This window comes from Hylobates moloch, unplaced genomic scaffold (assembly GCF_009828535.3).
Source record: "Hylobates moloch isolate HMO894 unplaced genomic scaffold, HMol_V3 SCAFFOLD_13, whole genome shotgun sequence".
NCBI lineage: Eukaryota > Metazoa > Chordata > Mammalia > Primates > Hylobatidae > Hylobates > Hylobates moloch.
In genome coordinates this window covers 37,007,410-37,019,519 of record NW_026652288.1, presented here as the reverse complement: position 1 = coordinate 37,019,519, position 12,110 = coordinate 37,007,410, and the positions used below count along the sequence as shown (strand labels likewise).

The following is a 12,110-nucleotide window of genomic DNA, read 5'->3' as shown; positions in this document are numbered from 1 at the left end:
TTATGATGCCGTGTCCATTTGCACAGAGGTAATCAGCACCAAAATGAGTACTCCAGGCCCTGCGACCTCAGGTGAATTTACCTTCTCATACTCCTGCTTTGCTGTCTTTTTTAATGGCATGTATCATGTTTTTTTTATTTTTTTTATTTTTAGAGACGCAGTCTCACTGTCCCAGGCTACAGTGCAGTGCTGCAGTCATAGCTCACTGCAGCCTCAAACTCCTGGGCTCAAGTGATCTTCCCACCTCAGCCTTCCAAGTTAGCTGGGATTACAGGCATGCACCATCATGCCCAGCTAATTTTTGTATTTTTTGTAGAGATGAGGGTCACCCTATGATGCCCAGGCTGGTCTCGAACCCCTGGCCTCAAGAGACCTGCCCGCCTCGGCCTCCCAAATTGCTGGGATTACAGGCATGAGCCACTGTGCCCGGACTACTGTTCTTTATATACAAAAAAGAACTTGTGAAGTTTTTAAAATGTACATTGCAAAAGACGATTATTCTACTCAAAATTTAATTGGTAAGATTTTATTAAGACTCTAAGTTCAAACACCCTTCTTGGGAAAAGCTCTACAGGATAAGCACGCATGCTCAACTACAGGGCCAGCTGCTGCAGCAGTGGGACCCCATCCTGTGGAAGAGGAGAGAGCCACTAAAAAGATGAGGTAGCCAGGCCCGTGCCCACACTACGAGACCTGCATCACCACGGTGTGAGGAGCACCAACGTGGGTCAATTCGGGGCTGGGACGAGATGGAAGAGTAAAAGGACTTTCTTTATAGGCCTGCCTACTTTATGACCACCAGGGAAGACTTTTGTAATTAAATTACGGTCCACATGACTTTAGAAAGACAAACTAAAAAACCCCAACTAAACAACGAGTCTTAGCTGTAGTTAACTCTGATTTCTGTACATTGGATCTGACTTTTTCTGCTTACATTCACTTAAAATCTCAAAGACTCAATGGGTGTCAAGTGCTAACACCTTGTGGCAAAATCTCAAATTCATCTGTGCCAGGCCCTCTGCACAGCAGGGCTCAGCAGGGCAGGCCAGGGCTCTGGTCTCTGGTCCTTTGCTGGGGAGGTGTTCCACCTGGCCAGCGCCCGGCCATGTGGCCACGTGACTCAAGCACGGGAAGTGCAGGGGCCCAGACACATCCAGGCTAAAGGGCAGTGCCTAGCGGAGGGCTGACCCCAAGCTGAACGGGGTTCTAACCAAACGCTCAGGAGCTCCCAGGCGACAGCAACCACGCCACCACGAACACACCACTGGGTCTGTACTGGAATTTGGGGGCCTCAAGGCTTCCAGGTGGCAGCATAAACGGGGAGGTGGGGCAGGACAGGAATGACCCCCTCTAAGGCTCGGCAGCCGGGTGGAATGAACCACTCCCTCACTCAGTGACAGCACAGGCACCCTCCTCATTCTGGGCTACCCAGATCTTCCACCCCTGTCCCTCCACCCCACCTCTCTTAGCCTAAGCAGCACTGAGGGCCTGGAGTGGTCTCTGTCCACCCCACCCCCGCATGCGGGGAGCCTTCCCACACCCCTCAGCCCCACAGCACCAGCTCCACCCACCCTCTCCAGCCTGAGCTCCTGCACACACCCCAGCTGCCCTCACCCTGAGCTCATTCTCACCTCCACGCCCCAGCTCAGTGCCCTCCTTGCTGAAGGGAGCGGCTAGTACAGAAGAGCAGGGGCCCAGAGGTCCGACTCCATCACCAAGGCAAAGCCCAGCGTGGTTGGGCCGGCGTGAGTGCAGGCTGGGCCCTGGTCTGAAATGAGTGTCTTTATTGCTTGTACCGTACAAATATGAAGACAAGGAGAAAGGCCAGTAGGGACGGAGGAGAACTGTCAGATAACATCGCACACAGAGGAAAAAGACCCTCACCCACCCGAACCAACCCCACCCCTCCCCACCCTGCCATGAACTGCATAGTACAGGAGATGGGGTAGGGAGAGCAAACCCACAAAAGCTAAACTCCAAATACCCAGAGCTGTTGCTGCAGGGAGGGGAGGCGTGGGCAGGGCAGCTCATGGATCACGGCGGGGCTCCTCCCACTAGGTCAGCACCCCTCCCCCACAGGATGAAATGCTCGGGCCAGGGATGGGGCCCAAGCCCACACACCATGCACACTGGAGGACACGCTGCCCTCACACAAACACACATGCACACACACCCACACCCACGTGTGCCTGCGTCCCGCCGACACACGCAGTCCGAGGCACGCACAGGAGTCCCACAGCACTGACATGGACGTGCGCTCATGTTCAACCTTAAGGCTGCAGAACGTGGGGCCCTGGGGAGAGGGAGGGGTGAGGGGGGCCTAGGAGCCTCCCTTCTCAGAGGCCCCCCACCCCAACAGGTACCAGAGATGCCCACCCCCACCCCTCCCTGACCAAGTCCATGGGGCCAAATACTGTCCGGTGTAAGATTGTAACAGCCGAGGCTGGTGCCCCTCCACTCCCGCAGAGAAGAGGGTGAGCCCAGCCCACAGCCCCCCAATGGGGCCAGGCCAGGCCCAGGGTCCAGCGGGAGGTAAGGCCAGCTGGAAGGAAGCCCTAGTAAGGCACGGGGCTGGGAGGCAGGCAGGTTTGCCCCCAAATGTTCCTCCTGCCTCATCCATAGGGTGAGGACAGTTTGGTGGGGAAGAGGCAGGACCAGGAGGCGGTGCCCAGCCCGGCCACTCCTGGTTCCCCATGGTACAGATCCTAGGATCTGGCTCCATTCACCAGGGAGCAGCCCTAACCCCCCACCCTGCAGCTCCCAAGGGCCCCTGCCTGCCCCTGGACATTATTGCTTTTCTGCCCCCATGGGGCGACAGCGGGTGGGGGATTGGACCGCCCCGTGCCTGGCCACTCCGAGCCTAGGCCACGGGGCCTGGAAGGCAGCACCACTGTCTGCCGGGTGTCGCATCCCACCAGAAGGCAGCCTTCGTCCAGAAGCAGCAGCACGGAGGCAGACACCAGCATGACACCCGGGCCAGAAACTCAGGCAGGCCCCAGGCACCTTGCTTCACCCCTCACTGGGGCTTGTGTGGATTAAAACCTGAATCTCCAACCGCCCAACAGCCCAGGCCTGGGCGGGAGGTGGAGTCTCCCAAATGCAAGTCTGGGCACAAAGGTGAGGCTGGAGGCAGGGGCTGCAGGGGCTGCTGGGGTGCGTCTGGGAGGGGCCTGAAGAAGAACTGGAAAGAGGATGAGGAGGTGGGGGTGGGGACGCAAACCAAAAAGACAAAGTAAAAAGTTAGGGGGAAAAACCACCCGGAGGTGATGGCAGCGTGCGTGCGTCCTCTGCGTGGGCAGACTGCTCACTCGCGGATGCTGGCCGAGTAGGAGAACTGGGGGAAGTGGGTCCGCTGGTCCAGCTCCAGTAAGCCCAGGCTGTCATCTGCAGGCGGCGGAGGTGGATGGGGAGGACCGGTCAGGAGAGGGCCTGGGACACCTGCCCAGACTGCCTGGGGAAACGGCCCCAGCTGGCGGGGGCTGCCCACAGGACAGACAGGAAAGGCCCATCCCTCCGCAATGGAGCCCCTCAGCCACGGACCCACTCCCTAAACCTGAGCCCCGGGCGGCCTCCTCTGGGAGTTTCCTGTGCCCTTGCCCATGCGCCCCACAGCTGGCAGGGCCTTCTGAACCTCCCACCTTCTCTCTGCCCCACACACCACCATGCCAGAGTCCAGCCCAGAGCCCTGTCCTGGCCTGCCTCTCGCACCCTCCCATCCATTCTCCACAGGCAGCCAGGGGGGCTTTCTAAAGGCCTGCTTTAACCCTGTCCCTCTCTGTACGAAACCCTTCCATGGCTGGCTCCCCTCATGCAAGCAGTCCCCACCCTGCCCAGTGGCCCCCAGACCCTTGCACTCCAGCCCCATGCCCTCTCTTCTCGCCACCATCTCCCTGGCTGCTGCCTGTCATTGGCTATGCCATGCTTCTCCCATTGCTGGCATCCCACGTGCCATTCCTCCGGCCTGCTGACGTGTTTGCTTCCTCCTCCAGAAAGCCCTCCCTAACTGCAGGCCAGGTCAGATATTTCCTCTGGGATTCCCCAGTCCCTGGGATCTCACAGCCTAGCCCTGACCACTCCAGGCTGTCCACGCTACCTGGGCTGGGAGCTTTCCAGGGCAGGGCCCAGGGCTGGCTCAATCAGTGCTGTGTCCCCAGCATAGCCCAGCCCGGGGCTGAGTTCGGAGTAAGAACCCAAACAGCTGTAAAGCAGTGAACCCAGCCAGCCTCACGGACCGGGCCGTCTCCTGCCCTGAGCACCCCCACTGAGCTCCGGAACGTGCTGCAGTCAATGGCTCCTGGTGGCCTGAGAGCAGACCTTGGGGAAATCTCCCAGACATGACGCGGGGGCCTTCGAGGGCCCTTCTCGAGAAGTGAGTTTAGAGCAGACCCCATCCCTCCACCACCAGGGCAGGCATACCAGCGCGGGGGCCCCAGGCACTCACAGCGGTCAGGGGGTGTGATTGTGATGGACTGGGCGGTGAATTCATCATCGAAGTACCTTGTGTCGACCTCGGACGTGACCTGAGGTTTGAAGGGTGGCAGGAGCTACGGAGGAGAGGAGCTCAGGCTCAGGGACCCTGAGGCCAGGAGGCCTCAACCAAGGTCACCACGAGTGGGCCAGGTCCCTGAGGGTCCTGCTGGGGTAGACAATGGGGCTCACCTTCTTCTGGACCACGTCCTGCCAGTTGATGCTGAGGAAGAACCTGTGCTCCATGACCTCCTTGGCATCGCTGGGCCCCCCACCAAGCCTGTGCAGAGACGGCCGTCAGCAACTGCCTCCCAGAGCGGCTGGGTTCGGGGAGACGGGCTTTCGGTGCAGGCAGGCCCTGTATGGCCCTTAATGATTCTGCCTTGACCACAAACCACCACTTCACAGAGGAGGAAACCGAGGCTCAGGGAGGGAGCTCACGTACCCAGGGTCAGAGCCAGGGAGTCAGCAACCCGGACCCACGTGTCCTCACTGCCTGGCCTTACCCTGAGTCCAGAAAGGTAGTAGGGCAGGCTCGGTTCCTATCCTGGCTCTGCCACATATGGTTTGGAGGCCCCAGCCAGGCCCAGGGGATGCCCTGTTCCTCAGTGTCCCCATAAAATAAGGCAGTGTCAAGGATGGGCCTGCCCTGGGGGGAGCACTCCCTAAGTGCCACTGTGGACACTTTCAGGGGCTGTGTGGGGACAACACACACTGCGACCCCACAAGCGAGCGCCCTTGTGGACGCTGCCCCCTCCAGGCCACAGGGACAGTGGCAGCAGCTGGCACTGGGCTGGGCGGGGCCAACGCCAGCCCTCACCTCTGCTTGGGGTCCTTCTTAAGCAGCCCGGCAAGCAGGGACTTGGCCTCGGGGCTGAGCGTGCGCGGGAAGCGGATCTCTTCCATGAGGATGAGCTCGAAGAGGCGCTCGTGGTCCTGGTTGTAGAAGGGCAGGCGGCCGCACATCATCTCGTACATGACCACGCCCAGCCCCCACCAGTCCACGGCCCGGCCATAGTCATTGTCCTCCAGCACCTGAGGACGGAGGAGAAATGAGGGCTGGGCCCGTGGCCCTGAGGCTGGCATCACAGTCCTGCCCTCAGGGCATCTGGGCTGGAAACACACAGGTCTGGGGGTTCCCCCTACCCTTGGTCTCACATGTTCCTACCCCCGCCAACCCCAGACAACCTCAGGCGCCAGGTACTCCGGGGTCCCACAGAAGGTTTTCATGGTGGCCCCGTCACTGATGCCTTCTTTGCAGAGGCCAAAGTCAGTGATCTTGATGTGGCCATCTTTGTCCAGCATGAGGTTTTCCAGCTGTTGGAAAAGTCAATGGATCTCAGGCGCATGCTCCCAAGGCTTCCTGCCGCCCCAGCTTTTCCTTCCAGGGAAAGATGCCCGGGGCTCCTGGACATCCACCCTCCCATGCCAGGCTGGGCCCAGCACATACAGCCTCACCCTCTGAGGCTCAGAGAGAGGCCAGACCCAAACCTCCCCACCCCCTGGCCCAACCCCAGGGTACCTGGGTAAAATGTGTTCAACGAGAACCAGGCCCTGTCCACCCACTGCCCCCATTGTGAACTGCGGTTCTTAAGTTCGAACGTGGGAGCGCTAGCTTTCTTCTATTCTTTTTTTCTAGACCTTTTGTCTTTTAATTATGAAATATGCAGCCAGGCAAAGTGGCTCACACCTGTAATCCCAGCACTTTGGGGGGCTTAGGTGGCAGGATTGCTTGAACCCAGGAGTTTGAGACCAGCCTGGGCAACACAGCAAGACTCCATCTCCATATTTTTTAATATAAAAAAAAATTAGCCAGGCATGGTGGCACACACCCATAGTCCCAGCTACTTGCGAGGCTGAGGTGGCATCTCCCCCCGAAGGCCCTGTGTGCCCCTCCCGGTTACTGACCATCCCCCACAAGAATTAACTTCTACTTCCCGTCTGTACCACTGCACACAGACACACCTGTGAACTGTGGACTCACCTCCTCTGTGCGGCTTTCCCTCGACATTAGCCTATGAGATGCGTCCACACTGTCATGTGTAGCTGTAGCTCATTCCTAACTGCTGTGTGGCGCCCCACTGTGAGAACACTCCACAGTGGATCTGACCGCTCCTCTCACAGTGGATACTTGGGTTGTTCCAGTTGTGGCTAGAATGAGTCCTGCTGCTGAGTGAGGGGGACACTTTCTAAGGTGAGTGTGTGTCCCCACTTCTCCTGTGCACACAGCTAGGGCAGATGGCTGGTGCTCTGCTTTGGTGGACACTGCCAAACTGTCTTCTAAACTTGGCCGGGCACAGGGACTCACGCCTGTAATCCAAGCACTTTGGGAGGCTGAGGTGGGTGGATCACGAGGTCAGGAGTTTGAGACCAGCCTGGCCAACGTGGTGAAACCCCATCTCTACTAAAAATACAAAAATTAGCTGGGCATGGTGGTGGGCACCTGTAATCCCAGCTACTCAGGAGGCTGAGGCAGGACAATCGCTTGAACCCGGGAGGCGGAGGCTGCAGCGAGCCGAGATCACTGCACTCAACAGAGCAAGACTCCTCAAAAATAAATAAATGAACAAATAAATAAATAAATAAAAATAAAGTAGGTATTGTGCCAGTTCACACCCCACTAGCGGCCTAGGAGTGCTCATGGGAGGCTTGGAAAGGTCCCTACTTGGGGCCACTTGCTACAGAACCACCACCCTGGACCTTGGTGGGGAGCTTGGCGAATGAGGGCAGAAGCTCAGCCCCACCTCCCCAGTGTGAGTCCCACGTGGTGTGCATGTCACAGGTCAGCCTGGTGCACACCCTGCCACTAACCTTGATGTCGCGATATACCACGTCCCGCGAGTGCAAGTACTCAAGAGCCGAGACGATCTCTGCACCATAAAACCGGGCCCGCTCCTCTGTGAAGACACGCTCCCGGGACAGGTGGAAGAATAGCTGCATGAGGAAGGGGTGGGGAGAGGAGGTCAGGCCCCAGCCCACCCACCTGCCCTCACCTTCCCAACCCCCTGCCCCAGCGCAGTGATGTGGTGACACCTGTGTCATGAACCAGCAAGTGACAGCTAAAGGGACCAATCAAGGCACAGCACAGAAGAAGCTCACAAGTGACACAGAGCTGGGGGTGAAGGGCGAGGGTCCGCCAGGAGGCACCCACGAGAGGGTATGGGAGGGACATCCGAGACAGAGGAGGGAGGACGGCATGGAGGCAAAGAGAAGCACACGTCATGACGAAGCAACGATAGGCCATGGGCAAGCCCAGATCCGACAGATGAGCAAACCACGCATCCCAATGCAGGGGCGCCAACCGCTGCACGGAGAAGGCGCGAGGCAAGGAGTGGGTGACAGAAGTGAGGCGACTCTTGTAAGGGGGAGCTGAGTGGCTGCGGGAATCCACTTCGGGAGGACACGAGAACAGAGGGCTGCTAGGTTTTAACCCTTGGGGGCTTTCTCTGGGGCCTTTAAGACCATCCTTCCCAGTGCTGTCGCCCCGCAGCCCTCTCTACATCTCTCTGGACTGGTTTGGACCTGACCCACCCACTCACTAGCTGTGTGAACTTGGGCAAGCCACTTAACCTCTCTGAGCCTCAATGACCGCCCCCCAAAATGGAGACGATGCCGCCTGCCTCAAGGGAGAGGGGCACAAGATGACATTGAAGTTTCCCTCCACCCTTCCGTCTCACCCACAGCTCCTCTGCATCCCGCCCCACCCTAAGGAAGGAGGCCCCAGAGGGCAAAGCCAAGGCAGCCGCGGCTCACCTCACCCCCGTTGGCGTACTCCATCACGAAGCACAGGCGGTCGTGGGTCTGGAAGGCGTACTTCAGCGCCTGGGGGATGAAGGCAGCAGGGTGGGAGGTGGGAGGCAGGAGGGCTCTGCTGAGCCACGCCAGGGCGGGGCGGCCCTGGCCCTGCTTATTCTGCACACACGCACCTGCCCTGGCTGGGCCCCCCGGGAGTCAGCCAGATGGGGTTCACATACCAGCTGCACCTTTTGGGGCATTAAGTGAAGGCATGGCTCTGCGGTAGGAAAGGGTTACATGCTGAACCATCTTGTCCTCTGCCTCCATCAGGCACAGCCAGGGGAGAACTAGAGCTGTTCTGAGCAACCAGGGCTCTTGTTTTTACAGTAAAATGTGTTCAACTTACACACACAAGTGATGTCTGCTGTGGCTGGGAGTGGCAAAGGCTTGGGAGCCAACTTCAAAGACAGGATGGGCAGGCTGTCAGCCAACAAACAGTAGTTCTCGACTGCACTAAGGAGATCTACAGAGAGTTCCTCAGAGACTCCCACCAGGGGGTCCTTCAGCTCATGACAACTCAACTATTCTGTTTTCTACACTGAGGTACCTCATAAGATTTTATCTGAAAAAGTACTGTGGCTTAATAGGATACCTGGACAGCAACTGAGATAAAGAAATGACACATAAGCCATCCTCAATCTAGTCCATTTAACTGGTGGCCACTGGCCTTGATGGAGACTGCAGCCCAAACAGGCATCTACTCAATCCAGGCTGACAGACAACACAATGCTAACACATCTGCTTCTATGAGCATATCTGAAAACAAAAACAAAAAAAATGTTTCCACTTCAACCAGCTGGGCTAAGTGCTCCTAACTCATAGAGACAGCAGCCATCAAATAATGTGATATCTTCAGTTGGTTCAAATGCCTACATGAAGCCACCATCTATGAAGAAGCTGTCACTCTCCCACACCCCGAGCCTGCTCACCCCCACCACATGTCTTGGTTTGGATGACTTGGCAGGGCACAGCAACACCTTGCCCTGCCCGCCTGGCCTACCCCAAGGCTGTGCTTTGTAGCAGAAGATTTGGGCTCTTTCTCTGAGCTCTGTCCAAAGTCTGGCCTCACACTGTCTGGGAAGGGGAGGGCAACTCACAGTCAGGAATGGGTGCCTGGTGTTCTGGAGGACCCGGCTCTCGGTGACTGTGTGAGCGACTTCATCCTGCAGACAGACTGCGGGTGAGGGGCTGGTGGGCAACACCACACCTGCCCACCCCGCCCCAACCCGAGGAAGGGGAGCAAGGCCTTGTGAAATGCAATTCCATTCCCAGCCATAAATGCAGAAAATCACAGGAGTGGAAAGTGAATGCCTGCAAACCCTCAGCAAATAGCAGACCCAGATGGGGATCATCAGTGGCTCTCAAAGCCACAGGTGGAAAGTCAGCAGGAATGTCACAATATAAGGACCAGGCTGCTAGGGGCAAGACAGCTGTGACATCCCTGCAAGGGAGACAAACAGACATCACGAGAGCCCCAAGGTGCCACCACAGGCTGTGGGAAGTCCCACCTAGAAAGCGTTCTTGCCCAAAGAAGGAACTGGACCTAACAAAGCTCCAGACAGCAGAACAGTGCTTCTTGGTGTGGTCCCCACACAGCACATCAGCACCGCCTGGGAACTGGCAGCAATGCAAGTTCCTGGGACCTACCCCCAGGCCCACTGAGTCAGAAACTCGGGGTGGGTCCAGCACTGTCTCTCACAAGCCCTTTGGGTGACTCTAATTCAGGTTCTAATTTGGTACCTGACTGTACAGCAGAACCACCAGGAGTGGTTCCAAAAATCTGGAGCCACCTGCAGCAACTTGAACACAGGCTCTCCCTGGGTCAAGTTTATCCCCAGGGGACACCTGAGAATGTCTGAAGTCTTTTTTTTTTCCTTTTTTTTTTAGCTGGGGGTCTGGCTCTGTCGCCCAGGCTGGAGTGCAGTGGTGTGAACATGGGTTACTACAGCCTCAACCTCTGAGGCTCAATTGATCCTCCCACTTCAGCCTCCTGAGCAGCTGGCACTACAGGTGCACGCCACTATGCCCAGCTAATTTACTTTTATTTTTATAGAGACAGGGTCTTGCTTTGTTGCTCAGGCTGGTCTTGAACTCCTGGGCTCAAGCGATCCTCCCACCTCAGCCTTCTAACGTGCTGGAATTACAGGCGTGAGCTGTGGCGCCCAACCCAAAAGTCATTTTTGATTGTCACAACTTGGGGAGCTATTATTGGCTTTAGTGGGTAGAAGCCAGGGGTGCTGCTAAAACCCTACAATGCACAGGGCTGCCCCTACAGCACAGAACAATCTGTCCCAAAATGTTAATAGTGCTGAGGCTGAGGAATGCTGCCTTAGGCCCAATCATCACATCAGGAATGAACAGTTAATTTGGTTGGCTCAATTATCACATCAGGAATGAACAGTTAATTTGGTTGGCTCTGATGGCAGCACCACATGATTATATTCTTTACAGTCTTCATCTGTCAGGACACGTGCTCGAGTATGGATGAGTGAAGTGACGTGTTGTCTAGGACAGGCCTTAAAGTATTCCAGAACAAGAGGGACAGGCAGAGCTAAGGAAACAAGGCTGGCTAAACGCTGATAACTGGTTAAACTGGACAATGGCTACATGGGGGTCCGTAATATTTATTTTCTTTTTAAATTTTTGAATGTCTTTGGAATCTTCCACTACAAAAAATTCAAATAAGGGAAAAAGTAGAATTCCATTCCTGGCCTGGCCTCCACCTGGGATACCCTGAGCAGAGCCCTGGCCTCCCCAACAGGGACATCCTCACAGCCTCCCCAACAGGCCCCAGCCTCCCTTGACAGTACCTGCTGGGTGGGGCCCCGAGGCTCTCTCTCTCCACAGGCACCCCCAGCCCCTACCAGAGGGTGGAGGTGGGGACTCAGCAGCAAGGCCTGCTGCTCCTCTCTGGGCCTCAGGCTCCCCCTTTTCTGACTAGGGGGAATTTGTGGGGGAAATAAGCCCACGGCAGCAGAAAGCGAGGGTAAGCGTCCAGGCCTCAGGGTCAGGCTCCAGACCGCAGCCCCCACAGGGGCCGGCGAGCTCAGTTCCCGGGGCACACACCTTGGCAATGATGACTTCCTTCCGCAGGATCTTCATGGCGTAGTAGCGGCCAGTGGCCTTCTCCCGCACCAGGATGACTTTGCCAAAGGTTCCCTTGCCAAGGAGTTTGAGATAGTCGAAGTCATTCATGGTCTGCCAGGGACAGGGAGAGTGGGGGCAGTCAGCGCCTGGCTCATGGCCCGTGGGAGGAAATTTTAACAAAAGAAAGAGGAAAACCAAAAGACACTGTTGCCAAATGGCTTAGGCTGAAGCAGGAAGGGAGGCTCTGGGCAGCAACTGTGTGTTCTGAAGCGGCCTTCAGACCAGGCTCTGCAGGCACAGGGCCTTGGGAGGGCTGGGCTCTGACGTGGGGGTAGCCAGGTCTTCACCACCTCCCAGGACGAAGCTGCAGTGGGTCCACCCAAGGTTGCTCCCTCCCCCAAGGGCATGGAGCACACTCTAGGGCACCTGCCACCTGAAATCACCCCACCCTGCAGGGTAGCCTTGTCTCTCAGCTGAGCCCCCTGAACTGTGTGTGGAAACCAAGGAGAGCAGGGCCAGCAGTGGGGGTAGGGGCACCGCAGGCTGGCAGCCCCACCCCTGCTCCCAGCACTTACCACTTTAGCCCGTGCCTTGCTGACCGCCACTTCCATCTCCTCAGCCATGGAGGAGTCACTAGGGGAGCCACACTTGTAGTCCATGGGGTCCTCGCCTGGGGCCCGCTGTTTGAGGCTGTTGGCGACCATCTGGATGGCCCGCATCCACTCCTCCCTGTGCAGGGACACACGTGAGTCCCAGGAGCC

At 57.3% G+C, this 12,110-nt stretch overlaps 1 protein-coding gene across 8 annotated transcripts in view; it reads right to left on the bottom strand.

The window, feature by feature from the left end:
* Nucleotides 1-12,110, bottom strand: part of AKT2 (AKT serine/threonine kinase 2) — a 55,119-nt gene continuing 43,009 nt past the window's right edge. For 7 of the 8 annotated variants that reach the window (XM_058427044.1, XM_058427045.1, XM_032172919.2 and 4 more), the window contains 10 exons: nt 11,925-12,078; nt 11,329-11,460; nt 9,360-9,425; nt 8,221-8,289; nt 7,279-7,401; nt 5,656-5,784; nt 5,288-5,502; nt 4,660-4,747; nt 4,442-4,544; nt 7-3,384 (listed from right to left, as the gene is read on the bottom strand). In XM_058427044.1, the coding sequence (XP_058283027.1) occupies nt 3,305-3,384; nt 4,442-4,544; nt 4,660-4,747; nt 5,288-5,502; nt 5,656-5,784; nt 7,279-7,401; nt 8,221-8,289; nt 9,360-9,425; nt 11,329-11,460; nt 11,925-12,078 (1,159 nt within the window). In that variant the 3' untranslated portion in view covers nt 7-3,304. Of the gene's footprint in view, nt 3,385-4,441; nt 4,545-4,659; nt 4,748-5,287; nt 5,503-5,655; nt 5,785-7,278; nt 7,402-8,220; nt 8,290-9,359; nt 9,426-11,328; nt 11,461-11,924; nt 12,079-12,110 lie in introns of all 8 variants that reach the window. The other variant, XM_032172917.2, reaches the window with a different exon arrangement.